Source organism: Balaenoptera acutorostrata, chromosome 15 (assembly GCF_949987535.1).
Source record: "Balaenoptera acutorostrata chromosome 15, mBalAcu1.1, whole genome shotgun sequence".
Classification (NCBI taxonomy): Eukaryota; Metazoa; Chordata; class Mammalia; order Artiodactyla; family Balaenopteridae; genus Balaenoptera; species Balaenoptera acutorostrata.
In genome coordinates this window covers 52,780,315-52,805,914 of record NC_080078.1, presented here as the reverse complement: position 1 = coordinate 52,805,914, position 25,600 = coordinate 52,780,315, and the positions used below count along the sequence as shown (strand labels likewise).

Sequence of the window (25,600 nt, the reverse complement as noted above, 5' to 3'; positions counted from 1 at the left end):
CTGGTGTTTTTTGGTGGCATCTTTAGAATTTTCTATGTATAGTATCATGTCATCTGAAAACAGTGACAATTTTACTTCTTCCTTTGCAATTTTGATTCATTTTATTTCTATTTCCTGTCTGATTGCTGCGGCTAGGACTTCCCATATTGTTTTGAATAAAAATGGCAAGAGTGGGCATCCTTGTCTTGTTCCTGATCTGAGAGGAAATGTTTTCAGCTTTTCACTATTGAGTATGATGCTGGCTGTGTGCTTGTCATATAAGGTCTTTATTATGTTGAGGTATGTTCCCTCTATACCCAGTTTGTTGAAGGTTTATAATCATAAATGGATGTTGAATTTTGTGAAATGTTTTTTCTGCATCTATTGAGATGATCATGTTACTTTTTTAAAATTTTATTTTATTTATTTTTTATACAGCAGGTTCTTATTAGTTATCCATTTTATACATATTAGTGTATATATGTCAATCCCAATCTCCCTGTTCATCACACCACCACCACCACCCCCTGCCGCTTTCTCCCCTTGGTGTCCATACATTTGTCCTCTACATCTGTGTCTCAATTTCTGCCCTGCAAGCCGGTTCATCTGTACAATTTTTCTAGGTTCCACATATATGCGTTAATATACGATATTTCCTTTTCTCTTTCTGACTTACTTCACTCTGTATGACAGTCTCTAGATTCATCCACGTCTCTACAAATGACCCAATTTCGTTCCTTTTTATGGCTGAGTAATATTCCATTGTATATATGTACCACATCTTCTTTATCGAGTCGTCTGTCGATGGACATTTAGGTTGCTTCCATGACCTAGCTATTGTAAATGGTGCTGCAATGAACATTGGGGTGCATGTGTCTTTTTGAATTATTGTTTTCTCTGGGTATATGCCCAGTAGTGGGATTGCTGGGTCATAAGGTAATTCTATTTTTAGTTTTTTAAAGAACATCCATATTGTTCTCCATAGTGGCTGTATCAATTTACATTCCCACCAACAGTGCAAGAGGGTTGCCTTTTCTCCACACCCTCTCCAACATTTGTTGTTTGTAGATTTTCTGATGATGCCCATTCTAACCGGTGTGAGGTGATACCTCATTGTAGTTTTGATTTGCATTTCTCTAATAATTAGCAATGTTGATCAGCTTTTCATGTGCTTCTTGGCCATCTGTATGTCTTCTTTGGAGAAATGTCTCTTTAGGTCTTCTGCCCATTTTTGGATTGGGTTGTTTGTTTTTTTAATATTGAGCTGCATGAGCTATTTATGTATTTTGGAGATTAATCCTTTGTCCATTGATTCATTTGCAAATATTTTCTCCCATTCTGGGGGTTGTCTTTTCGTCTTGTTTATGGTTTCCTTTGCTGTGCAAAAGCTTTTAAGTTTCATTAGGTTCCATTTGTTTATTTTTGTTTTTATTTCCATTACTCTAGGGGGTGGACCAAAAAAGACCTTGCTGTGATTTATGTCAAAGAGTGTTCTTCCTATGTTTTCCTCTAAGAGTTTTATAGTGTCGGGTCTTACATTTAGGTCTCAAATCCATTTTGAGTTTATTTTTGTGTATGGTTTTAGGGAGTGTTCTAATTTAATTCTTCTACATGTAGCTGTCCAGTTTTCCCAGTACCACTTATTGAAGAGACTGTCTTTTCTCCATTGTATATCCTTGCCTTTTTTGTCATAGATTAGTTGACCATAGGTGCATGGGTTTATCTCTGGGTTTTCTATCCTTTTCCATTGATCCATATTTCTGTTTTTGTGCCAGTACCATATTGTCTTGATTACTGTAGCTTTGTAGTATAGTCTGAAGTCAGGGAGTCTGATTCCTCCAGCTCCGTTTTTTTCCCTCAAGACTGCTTTGGCTATTCGGGGTCTTTTGTGTCTCCATACAAATTTTAAGATTTTTTGTTCTAGTCTGTAAAAACTGCCATTGGTAATTTGATAGGGATTGCATTGAATCTATAGATTGCTTTGGGTAGTATAGTCATTTTCACAATACTGATTCTTCCAATCCAAAAACACGGTGTTTCTCTCCATCTGTTTGTATCATCTTTAATTTCTTTCATCAGTGTCTTATCCTTTTCTGCATACAGGTCTTTTGTCTCCCTAGGTAGGTTTATTCCTAGGTATTTTATTCTTTTTGTTGCAGTGGTAAATGTGAGTGTTTCCTTAATTTCTCTTTCAGATTTTTCATCATTAGTGTATAGGAATGCAAGAGATTTCTGTGCATTAATTTTGTATCCTGCAACTTTACCAAATTCATTGATTAGCTCTAGTAGTTTTCTGGTGGCATCTTTAGGATTCTCTGTGTATAGTATCATGTCATTTGCAAACAGTGACAGTTTTACTTCTTTTCCAATTTGTATTCCTTTTATTTCTTTTTCTTCTCTGATTGCCATGGCTAGGACTTCCAAAACTATGTTGAATAATAGTGGTGTGAGTGGACATCCTTGTCTTGTTCCTGATCTTAGAGGAAATGCTTTCAGTTTTTCACCATTGAGAATGATGTTTGCTGTGGGTTTGTCGTATATGGCCTTTATTATGTTGAGGTAGGTTCCCTCTATGCCCACTTTCTGGAGAGTTTTTATCATAAATGGGTGTTGAATTTTGTCTGGGATGGGCAGAAGAGGAGGTGTTTACTTTTCATTTTAAACATTTGAATGTTTATCATGTGCATATATTATTTTCTATTATAAAAGAGAAAAAAATTAAGAAAAAATTTAAAAATCATATGAATGTAATTAGGAAGGTGATTCTGCTAGGGGTAAACTTAAAAACATACAACGTTTAAAAGTTGTAAATTATGTACTGCTTTAAGGGTATGAGAATAATGATTCCTTCTGTAATTTTGATAAATTATACAAAATTGTATGAAATTCCATTTGAAAGTACTTGTAACTCTTCAATTGATGTTATGTAAAAGACGATTTTTTTTTTTTTTTTGGCCACACCGGGAGGCTCATGGGATCTTAGTTCCCCAACCAGGGATTGAACCTGGGCCACCACAGTGAAAGCACCAAGTCCTAACCACTGGACTGCCAGGGAATTCCCTAAAAGATGAAATCTTGAAATATTTCTCCAGTGTTTTCTCAGCTATAATTTGCACTCACTTTATCTACATGGTACCAAAATTGGCTTTAAATATGCGTTTTCCTTCTGTATCTAAAAATAAGGCTAGTGCTGGTGGCGTCTACTGTGCTCCAGGTACTTTTTCATTGAATGCTCATAGTGCCTCTGCAGGGTGGGTGGTATCAGTTCTAATTTTCTATGAAGAAACTGAGGCTGGAAATATTGATCAACTTGTTCAAAGTCACACAAGTAAAGAGACCCCAAGGCAATTCGCTTAGCTTGACCTGCCTCCCCATCTTCTTTATTTGGGAAAAAAAAAATAAAGGGAAACTAAGAGAAAATCATCTGGCCTTTTATTCTAGCCTTTTCTTATTTCTGGTTTTCAGCAACTAGCTGTGCTTTTCTAACCTTGTCTTATGTCCTAGGAGAAGGTACTTAACAGAAGGCATCACAGGGGTCGGAGATTATAAACAGTTTGTTAGCTGAATTTTCATAGATGTTTTCAGTAAAACAGAGAATTCACAGCTCAGTGATATATTTTTTTCCCCCAGATATTGTGGATGCTTTATCAGATCCAAAGAAATTTCTTTCCATTACGGAAAAGAGAGCAGACCAAATGAGAGCTATGGGCATTGAAACCGTAAGTAACAATGGTCAATTAAAGACAGCCGAGTTGGGGAAGTTTGGTTGTCTAACAATGATTACAAGAGCAAGACAAAGTAATAAATTAATAGAACAAGTTCAGAAGTGGTTTTTGAAACTGAACTTATCAATTCAACAAAAGAGTTTCAAAAGTCTATGAGGACGTAGCATATTTAATAAAATGTGACCCACTTTCTCACTGTGGCTTCACTCACATCCGGGGATCCTGGCCCCATTAGAAATGAAATGGAAAACATTCATGATGCTTTTAGGAACATTTAGGATATAGGATGCTTTTGTGAGACACTGAAATACCAGCTAACCTTATTCAGTGTATTAATGAAATTGGCATTTACTATCATTTATTTTTTACTAGTCTTGCATCCAACCTTCAATTTCAGTGCACAGTTGTGGTGTTTGCTTCTTTGTTTTTAAAGCTGCCATTACTCCTCAGTTTAGAATGGAAACGGAAATCTCTCCAGTAGCTGGACAAAAAGAAGGTATACCCTGCTTGTAAAGGAGCTACATCTGCTTTCCTTGGCTTCGTCATTTGGCTCAAGCCTGAGGAAACCATGTGTTTACTCCAGCCAAGCAAAGATTTATTTAAGGAGTAGAGGCTAGGATGTAGAAGGGGAGAAGTTGATGGTACAGACAGGATTCAGTAAAAGGAAGAATGTGCAAGACATTTAATTTCGAGGTGGCATTCATTTGGGTCAGTATAAACATTTCTGTTCCAGAGTGACATTGCCGACGTACCCAGTGACACGTCGAAGAATGAAAAGAAAGGGAAAGCCAACACGGCGAAAGCAAGTGTGACCCCTCAGAGCAGCTCAGAGCTCAGGCCCACCACCACGGCCGCCCTGGGAGCTGGCCTGGAGGCCAAGAAAGGTAAAGGAGAGTTGTCTGGGCTCCTTGTCTCTTCTGGCAATTTTAGAATCTTTGATGCAGGTATTTAGAATTGTTAATTTTGCCAATTTTCATGGTTCCATAAATCTCAAGAGCAGCAGGATTTCTTGTGGGTTGAACAAACAGCTTAATTTCCCTGAGTGGTTAACAGGAAGTCAGTGTTTCATCTGCTAGATCCCCTGCACTGTAGTCATACTGCGTACAATATTCATAGACCTAGAAATGCTTACATTCGGTGTCCTTTATGGAAAAAACATTCACAGAGTGAACTTAGCGAACTCATCCCCTCTCTCCTCCAGATACTACCATAGGGATGGGCAGTGAGCTTATGAATCAACGGAATCATGATTTTTCTGACATTCTTGGATTCCTTTATTGATAATTTCCTCCCATCTGTAGATATTTAGCATCCGTGACTATTTATTTGTAAAATTATCAGACGGGCATCTGAAGGCCAGTTCTGTGTGGTTACCTATGAATGAAACGAAAGATCATTAGAGGTGGCATTGCAAAGAATTATGTGTCCCGTGTGCTGGTGTGTAGGGGGAGCAATTGTACTGATATAAAGGGAACTTCCATTCTTATTGTCCAGGCCTCCATTCTGATTGGATGGTCCCCATCCCATATGATAATTAAATATTTTAAATATTCTCCTTGACCTGAATCATTTACTAAATTCGCTCTTCTTTAAGAAGAATTTCTGCTTTTCCTAATGGTTTTCTACTCAGTATATATATATCTCCCATTTATATGTGAATTCAGCATCTTTGGTGTAAGAAGATCAAGTTGTCTCTGTACTTAAATACATACAGTGCTGCAGTTTAAGGTAAGAAATGACAGGCTTTCCTTAACCAAAGCAGCATTGTAATTTAGCAGGAAACTAAGTGTGCACTGAGCTTTGTGAAACAAATTAGAGAATGAGATGGCAGAAAAGTAGCCCCAGTTGTACTTTGCAACTTATGTTTGTTTCTCCCTGGAAAGAACACGGAACAAGGTAATGATACAGGATTTGGGCGTTCTGTCCAGCACTGGTCGTTCTTAACATCAGCCACCCGGACAGAGATTGAGAGTGGAAAATGGGAGAGTTTTTGTTTAGTTAAAGTTCTTGTGTCATGCCCACCAGCACATAAAGACATTAGTAATTATAGTGAGTTAAGTGGCCTGCAAAAGCAGTGTCACTAGCTTTCAGAGGACAGAAGTGATCCTAGTTCTAGAAGGGACCATGTTTGTGTTTTGAACTGTTTCATTCCTGGTTCCAAATGAGGTTACACAGGAAGGAGCCACTGGAAGAAAGGTCTCCCTTTCCCTCGTCCCCTTGGCAGACGCCCTGAGGAAGAGGGTCTACACACTTTTCATTTTGACCTTTTGTTCAAGAGACTTGGGAGCCTCCTCTAAGTGGCAGTACTCGGTTCTACAAGAAATGCCTTCGCACCTTCAGGGACCTCACATGTCCCGGGGGGTAAGATGGGACAGGTTTCCACCCCTCGGTCAGGCAGTGTTCGTGAGCGGTGACCTCTCAGAAACAAGAGGGAAAGGGCCCCTTCCAGCTGGCGCTCAGAGGAGACTTAAGGATGACATCCTAACTGAGCTGGGCCTTGAAACGAAGGTCTGACGTGAACAGGAGGAGAAGGTGGAGGAGCCCAGGAGGAGGCCACATAGGAAGCAGCCAGGGGTAGGAAAGGGGGCAGGGCCAGTCCTGGTCTGGAAAGGATCTGGGACCACCTGAGAATGGGAAATGACATCAGAGGATTTTTTTAAGAAGATTAATACAGTCTTGGCAGAAATATTCTTTAAAAGGAAGGAATAGATGCTAAGGGCAAGTGAAGAATTAGGGTATTTGTGCCTCTACTATAACACTTATCACCTTATATTTATATTATATATTTATTCACATTATATTTATATGACGTGATAACAACCAGAGAAAGTGGTTATTGCCGACAAGACCACCCCTCTGTCATTCAATGTGTCCCTGGAATGATGCCTAGTAAAGATCTAAAGTCTCTTCTCTTAGGAAGTAAATGGCTGATGAACGAATGAGCCATACTAATGGTGAGGAGGGCCTGAATTAGGCTGGAAGTACTCAGAGGGAAAGGAAGGATGGAAATCAGTTGGTGGCTTGGATATGGGACTTAGGAGGTAACTCAGCAACTTCAAGGTCAGGTCACAGAGAGAGATGGTGCCATTGAGCGAAGTAGAGAACTCAAGAGGAAGAAAAGCTTTGAGTAAGATGATTCTGGTCCTGGACATCATCAAGTTCAAGCTGTTGGTGGTACATCTGGGTGGAAACATGCAACAGCAGAGCTGTGGTAAGTAAAGAGGAGGGAGAAGGGAGAGAAAGAGAGACATAGAGCGAATGTGAGAATGCTTAGAAAGATAGCAGGAATGAAAACAAAGAAAAACAGAGAGAGATCTATGTTATAAGAAGAATGAGTTTTGAAAGGTATTGTAGACAGTCCAGAGAAGTTAAGACTGCATAATTACCGTGGAATCAGGGATGCCTGGGTGATGAGAATGGAAACCAGGTTAGAAAAATTGATGATTTAAGATATAAAATGGTTGTTGTGGAGAACAGTGGCATGTTGGTAGGAACCAGTGAAGAGAAGGAGAAGGAAAATGCAAGAGAGAGGTATATCGTGAAACAGGCTCTGAGGAAGAGCTGAATCAAGAGAAAGAAAACGATCCTGCTGCATAAAGAGGGAATAGAGGTGTCCTGTCTGAGCCAAGAAGAGAAGTTTCAGGGTGGAAAGGAAGCCGTCAGGGTGGAGCCCGACAGAATTTGCTGTGAACATCTGTGAAGGAGAGGAGTCCTGAAGTTCTACATGATTTCTCTTAGACACACAGCCAAATTGCAATAACTGCACCAATGCTGCTTGATTTTCTCTTTAATTTTAAGGATGAAGAATTAAAGAAACTCAACTAGTTGATCTCCAAATTACGATTTGAGAGAAAACAAGTCATTTTTAATGAGTTGCATTGATAGAAACAAAAAATTTATATACTGAACCTTCAACTAGTCAAAATCTTTGGGGCCCAAAATGTACAAATTCACCCCTACTCTCACACCAGAAGCCTGGAGATCTACACTATCCAATATAGAAACCACTGGCCACATGTGGCTATTTAGGCTTAAAAATCAAAACTTGAGTTCCTCAGGTACACTGGCCACATTTCAGGTGCTCAAGAGCCATATGTAACTCATGGCCATCCACTGGACAGCTCACAGATGGAACATATCCACTCTTGTTGGAAGTCCTATTAGACAAGCTGCTTTGGACATATAGATGGAACCAGGCATGTACCAGTTCCTGTTCTGTAGAGTGTGCTTTTTTCCTAACTAACTAAATCATTCATAGGAACTAACATTTTTTCAATGTGTCTTTCTCCAAAAAAGGCAAAGTGTTTATGTTTTCACAGGGTCCTGTTAATCAAGATTTCATTGAACAAACACCAAAAAAGAGTCTCATCAGACTAGGTCAAACTCTTAGTATTTGTTAGATCTCCAGAGGACCTTGCATGCCCCCCAATTCTGTGTGTTCATTTTATAGAAGAGAGAAAAGAGACCCAAAGATAGGGAGCTCTTAGCGATGCCAGGATAGACTCCTCTGCCCTGCAGTAAAGCAGGGAATTAGCTTGTGATGTCAGATCTAAGAGATTAGAGAGTAGCCCCATGATCCCTTGACATCCCTATCACAAAATGTTATAAATCAGAAGACTGATTTCTCTCCGCCATGACTCTCCTTTTTTCTGTCCTTACCACGCTCACACTGGATGTGCACATCTTCTTAAAATGAGTACAGCTGAAAAACAAGAGCCTAGAACTTGACACCTATCTTTCTTGAATATTTCATACCTAGCCTTTGGGATTCTAATGAAAATCAATTATAGTACAGAGTGCACATTCGTCTTGTTTGCCTAAGATGAAAATCTGCAGTCAAACAGAACATGTTTTGGGATTCGCCTATAAATGTGGTTGCCATGACAACACCTGGCTTAGCATCACTCCAGTAACAAGATGACTTAGTACATTACTCTAGGTCCTCATGACAGTATCCTGTTCTAAGATGGTTTGATTTCATTATTTTCATTATTTTCTGTCTGTTAAAGGCGTTCTTGGGCTCAGTAGCATATCACTTAAATGCTTAAGTTAAATTCAATTAAAGAAAGGGGCTGAAAAAATGTTTTGTTCTTTGATGATGGTTAAGCTGGGAATAGAGCTGGTAGTTAGTGGACTGATAGGATGAGCCTTCAAATACAAAGATAAAGGTAACTGTAATAGATTCTGCTGTGCCTGGTCTGATCTCCTCTATGGGGTTGGTGCCGCAACACTCGGTGTCTAGGAATACTGCCTGACTGCAAATCACAGCTGCACTTTTCTCCCTAGAGTTGCCCTCAGACCATGGGAGTTCTCTTGCCTTGAAAAGGAAGGTTCTGTAAAACCTCTGACACCCTTAGCTGAGTGATATGGGGTTACAAAAGCCCAGTCTCCTTACCTCAAGATAGAACAACACCAGAGGGCCATTTATGCTAAAGAATTTCCTGTAGGATCAGACCGAGGCTGGATTTCAGCTAGAAAGACACTCAAGCTTCTTCCTCTGCCCTATCCTGCTTCTCTCCCACCCTCTAAGGGGTTTCTCCTGAGAGCCTTCCCTTGATAAATCGTGTGTACACAAATCCCCCTTTCAGGCTCTGATAGTAGGGAACCTGACCTAAGACAATAAACGTTTTGGGTAAGTGTCTAATTAATTGCTCTGTAATAGGAAACTAAGATGTTTCTATCCATAACATTACATGGAAAGCTGCGTCAGCATCTTTAGATGCGATTTCAAAACTGTGAATTTGATATGATCACTTATTCTCTCTCATTTTTAATATACACAGTGACTTTTTATTTCAGGTATTGAACTGATCCCTCAAGTGAGGATAGAAGATTTAAAGCAGATGAAGGTAAAATTACTACGTCATTTTGCCAGCACTCGTGTTCTGCCTGTTGGTGAAACTGACTTATTTTTGTTTCTCACCAACTGTAATCATTGTGGTAGTACTACACAAACTTATTTGGGATCCTGTTTTTCTTTATCCCCCCCCCCCACAGGCTTACTTGAAGCATTTAAAGAAACAACAGAAGGAGCTCAATTCTTTAAAGAAGAAACATGCAAAGGTACAGTGTTTTGTGTAGGCAAGCAATATGTGTGTGTAGTTTTGTTTGCTTGTTTGTGTGTTTATTTCCTTTTAGCTCTCTGATGAAACCTCACAGCCAAAAACACTACTTAGAAACTGATACCAGCCAACTGGGAAGAAGGACCTTCATTTTAACTGGTTAGAAATGAAATTTAAAAATAGAATCCATTTGGGATTGGTTGTCACTGATTTGTGATCTGTGTTTCTAACATTTATTTCAAAAGCATAACAAAGCTTCACCCATTTCAAAATTGTTTCATAATTTGACTTTATCTAAACGAGTGGGCTGTCACCTGACTATTGAAAACCAGCACATAGTCTTAGTCTCTGGGTATCGAAATTCCCTTAGTCACTGGCAAATAGTTTGCCATACACGGTGTGTCAGGGGAGATGCTGGCCAGCTCCAAACTTCTCACCCAAGCCACCTAAGAAAGCCACCCAAGAAAGATCTTGTCTCACCTTTCCCCCATTATGTAAACTCTGCTTGCTGGCCTACTTATGGAATATAGTTGTTGTTCCTACTTACCCATAAGAAGAGGTCTTTGAACAGTGATCATGAGAAATTCTAAGTTAGCTAGAAATTTAAGAGAATAGCAGGAATTCTCATGTAGGTTGAAAAACTTCACAGCACCCAGACACCATCCTGCTTTCAAGTCTCCCCTCACAGGGAAAAGAGACAAACGTGATATCTTTTTCCTTCCTAAGATGTATCACAACAGCTGCTGCTGCTGGAAGGGTAAATATGTCCTCTTCCATTACGGGTAAGGAGAGCAAGAGAAATTTTAATTTCTTAACTTGAAAGGACTTCTGAATTCTTTTAAGCTCATGTTGCCATCCCACTTCTTTATACCCTGACCCCAGCCTCAAACCAAGGCACAGCCTGCAGAGCTGGACTTGAGTGATGAACCTCTGAGTCACTTCAAATACGAAGATGCAAAGAGTGCAGCCTGGAACTCTGTCATCTCTTTAATGGTTTGTGCTCCTTTGAGAAATTTGGCCTAATCTTGGCCTAGTAATAGTCCCTGTATTATTGGCTTCATGGATTTGCTGATATAGAGGTCACTTCAAAGACTGCTCGAATTGCAATTCTATTCAATGGAATTCCTTTCTTTGCCCACATGGGAAACTCACCACAGATGTTTATAAGTGTGGAGACAGAGCTCAAGTAAGGATTTCCATTTTCTTGGTCATTGGCAACAAGCTGGAATATGGAAAGGGAACAGAAAAGGGAGAGAAAAGGAAATTCAAATTCACTTTCAATGACTTTGGTTATTAGGAATGGAGTTGGTAGCCATATGGCAAGGCGTCATCCACCAGATTTTCCTTCTATTTAAGTTGGATCTCTGTTATTGAGGTAGGCATCTCAATGGCCTTTGGACTGATTGGAAATTTAAACATTTTGGCCTGAGTCTCATTTAATATTTCCTTGAGGCATGACCAGGAAATATACCATGTCTGATAATAATAAGAATAATATACCATCTAGGAGTTTTGTATGTGAAGTATTTTCCAGATGCTGTGCTCAGCACTTTATATTTATTACCTCATATTATACTCTCTACCCTATAAGATAAATTCTAAGTCCCCATTGTGCACATGTGGAAGTTAAGATCAGGGAGGTGAAGCCATGTAACTAATGCCCCAGCATTAGAGGGTAGCAGAGCCAATATTTGAACCCAAATTGTCTTGAGTCTGGAACCCATACTCTTATTGCATTATTCTGTGAAGGATATTGGATGCTTCAGTAAGTAAACAAGTTCCCCCTTTGCATCAAAGGCAGTGACAGCACATGGGACAGTATTTAAATCTCCATCTAGTTTGGACAGTGTCAGTATACTGGTTACCTGGACAGCTGCTGAGGAAGGTTGCTCCTTGGTTCTTTAGAACTTGACCTATATAACACTAAGCAGAATTGTCTGCTGATGCCCTATCTAAACCTTTGAGTTCAGACTGTCTCAGTTCTATTAACAGGCCTATCTGCTTAATCGGAAAAGTGGCAAAGATGGTGTCTCAGTCAGTTTGGGCTGCTATGACAGATTACCATAGACCAGATGACTTAAACAACAATTTCTTTCTCACAGTACTGGAGGCTGGAAGTCCAAGGTCAGGGTTCACCAGATTCAGTGTCTGATGAGGGCCCCCTTCCTGGTTTACAGACAGCCTCCTTCTTACTGCTCCTTACATGGTGTGGAGAGCTTTCATCTCTCTCCTTTATCTTCTTATAAGGGCACTAATCCCATTCATGAAAGCTCCACTCTCATGACCTCACCTCCTCCCAAAGGCACCCCCTCCAAACACACTGGGGATTAGGGCGTCTACGTATGAATTCAGAGTGGGGAGGGATACAAATATTCAGTCAGTAGCAAGTGAAGAATTATTTTTTCATGAGAGAATTTAGAGGTAGCTTTGATAGCTCTTCCCCTCCACCTCTGATGCCACTGAGCTTTATTCCTTCCATTTTCTTCACACTTATTGGTGAGGAAATACTAATATTTAGTAACAAATAAATTCTATATGGCTGAATAGAATCCAAATTGCCTTCATTTACAGAAACAACTTCAAACTTCTTGGGGCCCCACATTCTAATAGAACCAACACTTAAAAGGAGATTTTAAATCTCCCTGAATCCTACCATCTAAATTTGTGTGGACTTTCGTAACAGCTTTAGTGTACATTTTTTGGAGGAAGCCTTCAAAATGCCTTCGGTCAAGTAACAGAGCCAAATTACACAGTAAAATATACAGTGCTTGCCTGTTGCTTTTCAGAATGCTTTTTGAAAGCATTTCTTAGCAGGCAAATGCATTTCATGGCTTGTTTTCCATATCCTCATGTACTTCAGAAGTTCAAGTCACAAATATATGATTATAAGCTTATGATGAATTCCTTCTCCCACATTAAATACACAGGGGGCCCACTTTTCTATTCAGCCTGCTTTGGCAGTATAATTTATGAACTCTGAATTCCATAATCTTTTTATATAGAACTACTACTACTAATAAGGCTGACATTTATTTAGTGCCACTTTTGTGTTACACATTGTATATACATTCTTAAATTCTCACAATATCCCTGAAACCCAAATGGTACTATCCACATTTTAGACATGAATAAAATGAAATTCAGAGAAGTGCCTAGAGCAATATAACTCATTATGCCGTTATAATTAAAGTGCTTTTCATCTATTTGAACTGTCCAAAGGCTTTGCAAATAATTATTTTCAAACAGTTAGACCTTTCTCTCTATAAAGTTTCTGTAATTTTTCAGTCTATAGTACTTCCCTAATTCTTTCCACTGTCTCATCTGAGCCAACTTTTAAGATTAAGCATATATTGGAATATTTACTTGCCCAATATATACTGAGATCTACTCAACTAATGCACTTGTCTTTAAAACTGAAAAAAAGAAACACTGGTGAAGGAGGTGAGAGGATGTGGTGAATCTATTACCACTGGACCCACTTAATGCCTGATCCCATTTGATCTTATTTATCCTAACACTTGTTTTTCTATCTGTCAATACTTTTCAAAAGGTAAAACTAGCTAATATATACATAAGCATTTATTATTTGGTATTCTTATAACAATTATATAAAGGAGTATTATAATTATATTAACTTGTATCAGTTAGCTTTTGCTGAGTAACAAACTATCCCCAAATGTAGTGACTAAAAGCAGCCACTGTTTATTTAGCCCACAATTTTGTAGCTCAGCTGGATGATGTTCCTGGTCTCATCTGGGTTCACTTGTACACCTGCTGTCACTACCAGTTTGTCAGGTGGTGGGTAGATGTGGGGGGCTGGCAGACTTTGGAAGTCCTCTGCTTTCTGTGGTCTCTCATCTTCAGCAGTAGTCCAGGCTTGTTCACATGGTAGGGGTCCCAAGAGACCAAGTTCAGAACTGGCACAGCATCACTTCCACCTCCTCTTGGCTACAGCAGGTCATGAGGCTGTCCCAGGTTCAAGGGATGAGGACTCTATTTCTTGGCAGGAGGAACCACAAAGTCAGATTGCAAAGGGGATTGGATACAGAAAGAGAAATCATTGTGGCCCTTTTTGCAAACAGTCTACCAACCATTTGCCAGATGAGATAATTTACACTTAAAAGAAACACAGCTTGAGTAAATCACCTAGCTTTTAAATGGTGGAGCCAAGCTTTGGACCAAATTCTATCTGACTCCAGAACTCAAGCTCTTCATCACTATATTGGGTTGCCTCTGAGTTTTCCCACATTAGTTTTTATTTCCACACATCTTGATGGTCTTAGTGAAAGGTTTTTAAGAGCAGTCATGAGTCTACAGGGCACAGATATCTTGACGTCCTTTGGGACTGCTTTTTCAACACATGATCCTTAGGCCAAGAATTGGAAGCTTCATAAAACTGCAATTCTTGTGCCCACTGGAGACTTTGTTATCATCTCCAAGGAGAAGTCTAGGAAATACATTTTAAATAAGCTCCTCTCCTATGCACACTAAATTTTGAAAACTGTTTCTTTACGAATATTATTTAGCACTCTTCACTGTCTCTCAGTGAAAACCCCACTAAAGGCCTGCAAGATGCAGAGCAGGACTCCCTGAAAAATGGGTTTTGCCCTGTTGTCAAGCAATAGTAAGGATTAACTACCCCAGCCTTTCTGTGAAACAACATTTATATAACCCTTTCTAACACTTATGGTGCTACCTAAGATGGGGCTAAGGTTTGCTACCTCAAAGCTCTGGGTTATAAAATAACCTACAGAGGAGGGAAGGTGGCCTATGCTGTACCTTCCAATCACAGCACCCATGGGTCAACCATGGCACATGGTAGCCAAGAGCAGAGACCAGTACTTAGTCCATGTTCAGTGACTGTAGGGCACTCTCAGCTATTACATACCAGCCTGAGTAAATCATGCCACTTCTCAGAAAGGGAAGCAGAGAATGTGGTTTACTTAACCTAGTGGCTTAAGAAACGTATGGTCCATAAGAGAGCTTATTTCCAAACTTAAAGGTTAGCTGCAGGATGGTGAAGGAATAGTGTTGTGACAATGAGGATCTACCATATACGAAAGAGACCCAAAGAAATAGTTGTGAGATCTGCTGTTAGGACAGTGGGAAGAAAAGATAGGTAATGACCATTTGAGCCCCAAATGGGATCGAGATGCTAGCTAACATGGCTAGTTTTCGGAAAATAGCAATGGTCAATTGCTTTTGATCCTCTGAATGCGGTTGACAGTCAAACTGCTACTTGTCTCTCACTTTCTCAATTTGAAATGGAAACTAGTGGACTGCTTTTCAAGTGTCCATTAGATGAGACACAGAAAGAGCAGAACTAAGCAACCGTGATCCCACACTAGCGCAGGGCTCATCTGGGTCCAGAGCTAGGGTTGCTTTCATTAAGAGACAAGCATGCTTTTCAATTGTCAGATGTGGTCCAATCCTTAGAGCAAAAAATTTAAACCCAAATTTAAGTAAATATCACCGATAACACATTAGAAGAAGAATTCCAACTCAAATGAGGTAAAATAAGTAAATGAAGGAAGTTGGCCCCATGTAGAAAACAGGGAGCACTCATTCTTGTCCAAAGGGCAAGTCAGACTCAGTTCCCACCATTGGTGCCTTGAGAGTCTGTGGGCCAGCTTCATTCTCTAAAGGAGAATCACAGAACCTGAAATCTTACATGAATTTCCTCTTCTTTTAATATTGGCCACTAATTCAGTCTTTTTCTGAAACACCATGTAGGCAAAAAAAAATAAAAATAAAAAAATAACAAAAACTGGATGCATCCCTTGGACCACCAGTTTGCAGCATCATTGCTAGATGAGTCAAATAAAATGCCTGAGAATCTGACTAAAATTTGGCATTTCAGTAAAGCTGCTAATGGAAAATATGCTCTTTGCTATGCAAGCAGTTTTGCTGATAACAAACACCAAGACTACTGTTAAACTCATCAAATGTAATTCGTGGTAAGAAGTCAGTAACAAACCTACAACTCTGTCATGAAGTAGAAATGGGCAGAGACATAGCAACCACCCACAAAGGCAGCTTACTGGTAATCTCAGAGGTGCGTGGTGAGCAAACGCGATTTACTCAGATGTTTCAGCATCATCTGAGGGGTGAGAATTTATGCCCAGAGTCACATCAGCCACAAGAATGAATTGCAGCAGAAGTTTTTCCCAGAAGAAGCTGAATTTACTCTTAACTTTTTTTTTTCCCACTGAGCAAATTGATATACTGTAGTTTTTGAGGTTACTATTGATTTTTTTTCCTTTAGCAGTTGATAGTGGTGGACAGTTCTCTTTTTTTATTGGAGTATAGTTGATTTACAATGTTGTGTTAGCTTCAGGTGTACAGCAAAGTGAATCAATTATATATATACATATATACAGCAGGTACTCTTAAGATAGAAACATATACAAATCCTGCTAAAAGCCATACATTTATTTCCCCAAAATGTCCCAATTAAGATAGACTTTTAAGTCAACATATTTAATTTTGGTACTCTTGACCTGAAAGAATGAAAAAGGACTTACCTCTTCCATAGGGTCTCATGACTCAGTTAAGGACCAAAAGAATAAAATCAATGTTAGATTTTTTATTTTTTGTTTTAGTATAAATAGGCTTGGAGATCATTTCCTGGATCCTCTAGTTTGTACAACAGGAAGCTGAGGCTTGAGCCCACCGCCACGCCCATCACGTGATGATCAGTAATTAGGTCCCCATTCCTTTGTGAAAGGGGAAGTGGTGTCTGGGAACCAGATTATCCCAAAACTTCAATACCTGCTACCTACCATGCAGGGATAGTTTTGAGCACAGAGAGAAACACAAGAGATAAGTTTTCAAGGTGAGCTTTCTTGTTATGTGTATTCATTGTAATCATTTTAATTCAATATGCTTCTAATTTTTTTAAATTCTATATACGTTAGGTAACTTGCAGCTCATAACCATGAATTAGGTTGGGCAAACAAGGTCCTGTTCAGTTTTATAATAAAGAAATTGAAGCCTGGAAAGATTTATGTATGTTGCACAAGGCCACTAAGATGAGCTGGGACCGGAATCCAAGTCTTCTTACTGCTTTCCCATGCTATTTTTTTTTAATTCATGCAACAAATATTTATTGAATCTACTTTGTACCAAGCATTGGGCCATGTAGTGGTGAAAAAAAGAGGTTTTCCCTGCCCTTGTAGAGCATATCTTATATACTTGAAGCCATCATGAACTTTATGCCTTTATGGTACAAACACCCTCATTCCTCATATCTAATTGGGTTAATTAAGGTTCACCAGAATACTTCCTTAAGCAATAGTCTATGTCAGCTTACTTCCAATCCTCAGAGCCTCTTTTTTTTTTTCTTTTTCTTGTGCTGCACTAGAATATTTAAAGAAACAATCTTCTCTACCCTCCTTTCAATGATATTTGCAAGAGACATAGGAATGTGGCACCTCTGAAATGTTTTATTCTAGACTTGCATAGAGCCCCTTATTTGTCCAGGAAAATTAATACATGTGCCAGACAGGCATGATGATTACTAAATCTTAGAAGGAAGGCTAGTAGTAGGGTGATTTAGTGGGTTTTTTCCCCCATAACAATGCAAGAGTAGCTAAATCCATTTAAATAAGGATACATCAACGTGTCAATCCATTCATGCGGCAGTAAGTTAAGCTTGGAGGAAAAGTTTATTGATTTAACTTCTCAGGCTGTTCTCCCTTCTCCCAGGTTACTCTCTGCATGTTTTCATGAGTACTGAATAATATAAGTAGGTTTGTATGTCATTGTATTTTGAATAAGGTATAACAGGCATTTGAAATATGATTTCTCTTGTATTTAATCCTAACAACCCTATGAAGTAGGCAACAATCTCCCAATTATAAAGATTGAAGAAGGTATCACTCTCCCAATTATAAAGATGGACAGACTGAGAGGGTAAGTAGCTTGTCCTAAGACCTGAGACTGTCCAGGTCCTTAACCCAATGAAGAATCCCTAGTTTATAACAAAAAAGGGCACAGATATTGGTAACAGGACTGGATTTATGAGGTGTTCCAGGTTACCACAAATTAAGCAGGACATTGTTACATATAATTCCCTAACCCCAAATCCAGAGCAAGGTAACATCACCTTGGAGCACTCATTGTCCCTGTTATCAGGTCCTATTCCGAGAACCTTCCTGCCTAGCACCACCTTCCTCCATGCCTTCTCCCAGAGGCATTTATTCACTAGACAGGAATGCTGAGACCATGTGCACAAATGTGTTTCTGAAGAATTTATATATAAATGAACTGTAGATCAAGTCCTGTGTTAACCTGCTAACAGTGCTGGGAAATTAATAAAATCTTGGGAAATTTCAAAATCCCTCCCCCATTTATATTTTATGAAATCTTTTAAGATATTCATGAATTAGGTTAAAGGTGAGCCTACCTTAGGAAGAAAATTCATTTTTTAAAAAATAAGTCACTCACTTAAAAAAATAAGCAAAAGGAAACATGACCATGAGGGTAGTTATATAACCTGAACAAAGTCTATCCATTCTAGACTTTGGTATCATCTCATTTCTCTAAGTTTCTCAAGAGTAAGACTAGGATATAACATTAAGCATCATCTTAGAGTGGATATTACTGATAGAACTGTTTTCCTCTATGATTAGGGGCTGAGCAGCTAAAGAAATCTGATTTCAGTTAAGTCCCTGGCTGTGGCCAAATTATCAGGAAGAAATAATGTTTATAAAGAAATACTTATTTTCAAAGCATTGCAGCCCCATTTTCAGTGATTGAAGGAAGCAGATGGAGAAATATTTTAACTATCTGTAAAGCTGAAGACCAGGGTTCCTGAACATTCTGTCTTCCTTGTGAGTGCATCTAGATTATGAAGCTGGCAAAAATATCAATTGATGGGGATTCAAAATTAGCTGATGTTGACAACAACAGTGGAGGTTTTCATTGTGTAATGATGGTATTCAAGACCTTCCAAAAAGTGCCCGGTGTTTAGAAGCCATGCCACATAATGAATAGTTATATTTAACATGTAAAAGAGAATAAATATGGCAGCTGAACTTGGGTTTTTGGGACTAGGTTGTGGAAGGGGCAGTGGACTAATTAGATGACTCAGCAGAACAAAGATGGATGGGTGGAGTTCTATGGAGACATCTATGTGCAGAAGAAAGAACTTTGGGATGATTGGTGTTGCTCAGCAGTGGGCAGGGCTGCCTTTTGAGGTGGGCATGTTCAATAGACTGAGGCTGGAAACCCCCTTGTTGGAGAGACCTTATGGGAATACAAGAAACTCTTGGGTTGGGTGGGAGATTGGAAGTCTTTCCAGCTCCCAGACTCAGTTACTCCTTGATTTTCAAACCAAGACTCTGAAAGAGCTGGTGAAAATTATGCCAGCCCAACATGGGATAAAGTTTATCAGCTACACTACAAGTCTAACTCGTCATTACAAATTCTTCTCGTTCAGGAGCACAGTACCATGCAGAAGCTACATTGCACACAAGTTGACAAAATTGTGGCACAGTATGACAAGGAGAAGTCAACTCATGAGAAAATCCTAGAGAAGGCAATGAAGAAGAAGGGGTAAATGCTGTTTATGTCCTTCTGGAGGCTTTTTGCCTTTTTATGTTTTGTCTTTTCCCACAGTTCAACTGCCTGTTTAGGCCAAGGAAGAACTTAGTCTTAACTGTGTTTTCATCATTAACAATGATTCCTGGAAAATAAGCGACTCACTCAGCTGAAGGGAGTGACTGAAGTGGAAAAGAGGAGCTTTATTCAAGTTCTGCAGGCTGTTGGTTAATGAAATAAGAACTGTGTCTTTCATGGTACCTTTAAGGTGAATGGGGGTCGAGGGGGAGAAGGAAGGACAAATTACAGTTGGAAAAATTCCAGAAATCATTTTGCATTGCCAGGTAATAAATAATAAGGTTGATACACTCAAGGAAAAAAAATGTAATTTTGATGTTTAATATTACAAGAATCCTTAGCTTATGCCAACAGATGAAACTGTTGAATAAAACCTATCACTGCATTTACCTTGAAAGATTGTATCTATTGATAGAATTAAGCTAGGGGAATGTTTCTGTGATGCTGCAAGCTCACTGAATAACAGAGTAGGAGGGAAACACACTCAGTGCCAGCCATGGAGAAGGGATAAGTTGGATGTTTAGAATGTGCCTCTCAGAGACACTCTCTATTAATAATATGATGAAGCACTCTGACTTAGACCATAATAAATCAGAGCATATATGCTGAAGACAGAAGCTCAGGGCCTATTCTGGTTTCAGCAATGATATGGATATTCCAAAAGGAAAAATTAATCACTGAAATAAGCAGTGATAGTTGCTGGGCAATTGCCTAGTATATATTTCCTACTCACAATAGAGTAAGAAGCAAAAATTACCCTGCACTGCCAAGAAATGCTATTTTTCTCCCTTGCTGGCATGTGTCAAAGACAAAAATCTGGCTTTACAACCAAAGTGGAAGAATTGAAAACTCGCTTCAAGGCTGAGGTCCTATTTTTCAGTTCTCATCCTAAATAGTGTATTATTGAATAAATAAAAAATAGCTTGAAGAAAAGCAGGAACCAAAATGGAAACTCTGACAACAAACCTTTAACAATGAAATAATTGTTAGGTTTGAAATGTCTCTTTGTGTAGTGGTTGAATTGAGTAATCACAATACAGATACTTTGTAAGGTGTGCATCTATTACTGGAAGAACCGACGTTGCCCAGTGAGCCATGGCGTCTCATGTTTGATGAGCAAATTGTCTTCATTGGAAGGCTTTGGAGCAAAGGTTCCTGGGAGAGGAAAGATATCTAATGCCTGGCATGCATTTGTGGTTTTCCATTTTCAGGGGAAGTAATTGTCTCGAAATGAAGAAAGAAACAGAAGTTAAAATTCAGACGCTGACATCAGATCACAAATCTAAGGTAAGAAAATGCCTATTTTTACAGCAGCAACTGCGGAAGATACTCTGTAATTTTTTAGAAGCTGCACCCAGTTTAAATAAGAAATAACAGTAGCCTGGGGCTGGTCTGGGCTCACTGGCTTAGAGAATAGCCATTTCATGGAACACCTTTTCCTTAATTTGTAAACATATGCTCACAATATCTATGTTGTCTGCCTCAGAAGCATCAAGGGAAACAATAAATGGACTAAAAGGAAATAGTATATAAAATACAGAATATGATTCCCTATAGAAGTAACATTGCTCATAGGACAGAAAACCACCTACCTTGAGGGTTCAGTAGCTCTTTGATACTTATTCTGTCCTAACTTTGCTGTGGAAGTTTGGGATGGGAAAAATCCAGAGCTGAGATTCTAGGAGATGAGCTAATTACTTGGATTCCCCAAAGACACAAGAAAATAGGTTAGGGGACATTAGTTAAGATTATGGACATTTTGGAGAACTGAGCACCAAGTTGCCGTCAAGAACATAAATAATTATAATTATAATAATTATGAAAGAAAAGAAACTGTGAAAGAAAGTTTCCAACTATAGCTTTTGGTCAAACCAGCCAGCCTCCGTATGTCTACATGCAGCTCTGTCATCCAGCCAGCGACCCTGCCACACACCTGGGCCAGCCAGGCATCTAAGCCGAAGTTCTCTTTGGTGCTGTGTATTTTGTGTCCACTCTGCCATGCAGTCTGTAGAGACAGTAAGCTGTGTATCTTTGAGAGTTGTTCCCCACTCTCTCTTTCTCTCTTCTTAACTGGAATATTTGAGAATTAACAACTATGCAACATGCCATGATTTTTAAATGCTTTGCATAAATAGGAAAGCAGAAACGTTGGCCGCTGTATCAATTTGCTTTTGCTGCATGAAACACCATGCCGAAATTTAGTGGCGTGAGACAACTACCATGTATTAGCTCGCAGTTCAGTAGGTTAGAATTTGGACTATACTCCACTGGACAGTTCTACTGATTTTGGCTGGGCTTATGTGTGTGTCAACAGTCAGCTGGGATTGATGGCCTCACTCAGCTCTCTGGTGGGTAGCTGACTACTGGTTGTTTTTTCCTACATGACCTCTCATCCTCCAGCAGACTAGCACAGGCTTTACCACAGGTTAGCCTCAGGGTTCCAGGCATAGAAAAAGGATAAGTACTTTCCAAGCTTCTGCTTGCATCACATTTGCTACTGTCTTGTGGCTAAAGCAAGTCACAGGTCAACCAGATTCAAGGAGGTGGAGAAAGAGACTCTAGCTATTGATGAGCTGTAAAACCACAGTGTGAAGAGCATGGATACTCTTTGCAGGGGACGACTTTCTACCCCAGCATCTGTTAAAATGACACAATAAGTCATGATCCAGGAATAAGAGAGCACACAGCTCTCTATTCAGATCTGTGGCCTTGTGGAAGTGAAACTGGAAAAATATGAGGTGATGAAGAGAATTCTGATAGAATTGGCAAAGGAGCCCAAAGCCCAGACAAACCAGAGTGTGGGCGAGTTAGGCAGTTGAAATAACGGGTCATGATTAAGTATTTAGAGCCAAAGTGATTACTCTATTTTAATAAGCAATGACTTCTTGATTCCCACTGATTAGTACATATTTTTGCAGGTTATATGGGTGTCTACTGATTGACCAAGTAAATTGGTGGGAGGGATCTGAAATGCATGGCTAATATTGTGCTTTCAGTTCCTACCTGACCTGTGAGAATTCCAGGTGGCACCACCCCCTTTCCCCACGCAGGTCAAGGAGATCGTGGCGCAGCACACAAAAGAGTGGTCAGACATGATCAACACCCACAGTGCGGAGGAGCAGGAGATCCGGGACCTGCACCTCAGCCAGCAGTGCGAGCTTCTCAAAAAGCTCCTGATCAACGCCCACGAGCAGCAGACCCAGCAGTTGAAACTGTCCCATGACAGGTGGGAGAGTTAGCTCCAGAAGAAACTCCCAATTTTTAAAAAAAGACTGGTTTTGTGTGGTGTGTGTGGTGTGTGTGTGTGCACCTGTCAAGATAGTAAGGAAAATCAACTTGACATACAACATTGAGCTTTTACATATATCCTGTTGTACAGTTGACATGAGCAAGAGGAACTATAAGAAATGGCCTCTGCCATCAAAGGGCTTCCAAGCGTTGGCAATATCTCACACTCCCATGACAAATTAAGTCACGTTACAAGTAGCGTATGATACATACTAAAAAGTGTCACAGGCTCTACCGCCTCCAAGTGGCCCCAGATGCTTCACAGAATGATAGAGCTGGAGGTGGCCTTTGAAAAATGATCTGGAGCCTCTTAGAAGAGAAGACGTAGAAGGAGATAAAGACCAAGCAGTTGAGCTCCTAGAGGGATTGGTTCTGATCACTCAGAGGTACCTGAGGAAAGACCCTTCTTTCCATTGTCTGGACTTCTATGAATTCTAGAAAAGCAGGCATGATCAAGAAACAGCACAAAGTATCTGTTTATTTTGGTCTCACCCCATTTCAGCAAATTGCATACTGCAGATGATGAGCTGGACTTTTTCCCAGGTTAGAAGAGTGTTTAGGTCAGTTATGTCTTTTTATCACAGCTTTGTTGCAGCTCGCCTGCGTCTTCCTTAGTGCCAACTGTATGCCACAGTTATGGTCTGATGATACACACAAAAAAGTAGAAAACAGAAACATTTTACAAACAAATCAAAAAAACCTTTTAAAATCTAACTGCGTGAATTATCTAGGCACATTCTCAGATTTCCAACTTTATTTTGGAGTGATATACGGCCATAAGAACATGAAGTATTTTTGTCATAGTTTCTGATTCTCACATGAATCAACTAAATGAGGTATACTATGCTGAGTTTCCTGTGGGCTAAGGTTCCAGACCCTATCCATTTTCAAGTATTCTACTTATTTGTATAGGATTAAAAGTTGTCTTTTTTCCCTTAGAAATGCTCTTGATTTAGTACACAGAAAGGTCTGTTCATCATCCTCCCTTTGACCATTGCTACAATACCAGATTTTTGGTGTCCACCCTTATTCAAAGATACTTCAAAGAATAAAGTACTCTATTCTAATTTTTTTTTGAAGTTGAATAAAGGGAAAAAATTAGCCCACAACAGCAGGCATTGTCTAAAAAAAAAAAAAAAAAAAAAGTAAATGAATTCTTGCATGACTTAGGAAGTCATTTGAAGGAACCATAACCTTATTACTAACTTACCTTTAAAAATAGATCGATGGCAGGGGTATTTTTTCAAAAAAACAGCAGTGTCGAAGCTTTTTCTCAAGCATCCTATGGTTGTGTTTCTTTGTCACCATCACAGCTGTCGCTCTCGGTTAAAAAATCTTGCCTTCTTAACATTCAGCAGCATTATTTGGTTATTGATAAGTGCTTGTTGAATGAAAGAAGAGATGGTCAATTTAATAACAAGTTATGAAAAATTTTGAGAGCCATTTTCTTGGGCCCCGGAGTTTCTATATGTATTCCAGCCTCTGTGGCTCTAAGGTCTCTGACTGAAGAACTCTCTGTTTCAGCTTTGTCCATCCCTTTTCCTGAAGTACAAACACTACTTAAACAACCTCACTCCTTGGTCTCTCATTTCCAGGCAGTGCTTCAAGGAGATCGCCACAGGTTCCAGGGAAGATTCTTTGTTAATAATATTCATTTTAGTATTCTAAATTGTATGCTTTTAATGTACTCATCAATAATCTAAAGATATGAGTTTTTGTGGTACACACACACATTCACACACACAGTGATCAGTCACCTGTAAACATCCTTTTCCCCCCCTATCTCCTATGCTTATTTGAAACCATTTCATCCCCTTCCTTCCCCTGGGCTGTCAGAAAACAGGATGGTCACTTGTGAGTGTTAGAACATCCTCTCTCTTCCAAGCCATCTGATCCCAAAAAACGTGGGACAAAGCTGGAAAATCCTTGTATTTTACTGACCATAAGTGATTGTCCCTGTGCATTCTTTGATTACTCTCATGCTGTATATGCTATTTACTTTTTAAAAATTGTATATAGGTTGGTAAACATGATTGCCTGAGATATTTGTATATAACTTAGGATTTGTAGCTTTTATTCTTCAGAATTCTTATGGCATGTTAATGACAGTGTCCTACCCTGGGCAGCTGAATAAGATCATTGTGTGGTTAGGGTTAGCTTAGACACACATAATGTCACTTCTTCCCAGCCCACCACTGTTACTTCACAGTGACCCACTGCCCCCAGGAGAAGCATCCTCGTGGATCGGGGCTCCTGCCGTCCTTTCCACAGAGTACAAAACAACTTGATGAGCCCAATAATGAAATAAAAAGTGAACCCAGTCCTGTTGTTACATGTGGAATGTGTTTTCTGTTTACATTTTCATTTTTTTTTAATTAGAGTTAAATATCCATAACATGAAATTTACCATTTAACCATTTTTAAAATGTGTGGCATGAAGTATATTCACACTGTTGTGCAACCATCACCACCATCCATCTCCAGAACTTTTTCATCTTCCCCAGCTGAAGCTCTATACCCACTAAACACTAGCTCTCCACTCCCCTAATTTATTTTTCTTCTTTCCAGTTTTATTGAGATGTAATTGACATACAGCACTGTATGGTTTCAGGTGTACAGCATAGTGCTTTGGCTTTACATACGTCATGAAACGATTACCACAGAAAGTTTAGTGGACATTCATCATCTCATATAGATATAAAAGAAAAGAAAAAATATGTTTTCCTTGTGATGAGAACTCTTAGGGTTTACTCTCTTAACAACTTTCATATATAACGTACAGCAGTGTTCATTATATTTATCACGTTGTACGTTACATCCCTAGGACTTATTAATCTTATAACTGGAAGTTGGTACCTTTTAACCACCTTCCTCCAATTCCCCCTCCTCCCACCCCTGCCTCTGGTAACCAGAAATCTGATCTCT

General features: G+C 39.4%; 1 protein-coding gene across 15 annotated transcripts in view; it reads left to right on the top strand.

Annotated features, from left to right (window-relative positions):
- The window catches only part of PLCB4 (phospholipase C beta 4), a 414,289-nt gene that overhangs the window by 375,844 nt on the left and 12,845 nt on the right, over nucleotides 1-25,600 (top strand). For 14 of the 15 annotated variants that reach the window (XM_057529618.1, XM_057529611.1, XM_057529619.1 and 11 more), the window contains 8 exons: nucleotides 3,610-3,698; nucleotides 4,438-4,588; nucleotides 9,504-9,553; nucleotides 9,702-9,767; nucleotides 10,649-10,759; nucleotides 19,209-19,324; nucleotides 20,599-20,674; nucleotides 22,438-22,613. In XM_057529618.1, coding sequence (XP_057385601.1) covers nucleotides 3,610-3,698; nucleotides 4,438-4,588; nucleotides 9,504-9,553; nucleotides 9,702-9,767; nucleotides 10,649-10,759; nucleotides 19,209-19,324; nucleotides 20,599-20,674; nucleotides 22,438-22,613 — 835 coding nt within the window. The remainder of the gene's footprint in view (nucleotides 1-3,609; nucleotides 3,699-4,437; nucleotides 4,589-9,503; nucleotides 9,554-9,701; nucleotides 9,768-10,648; nucleotides 10,760-19,208; nucleotides 19,325-20,598; nucleotides 20,675-22,437; nucleotides 22,614-25,600) is intronic. The other variant, XM_057529621.1, reaches the window with a different exon arrangement.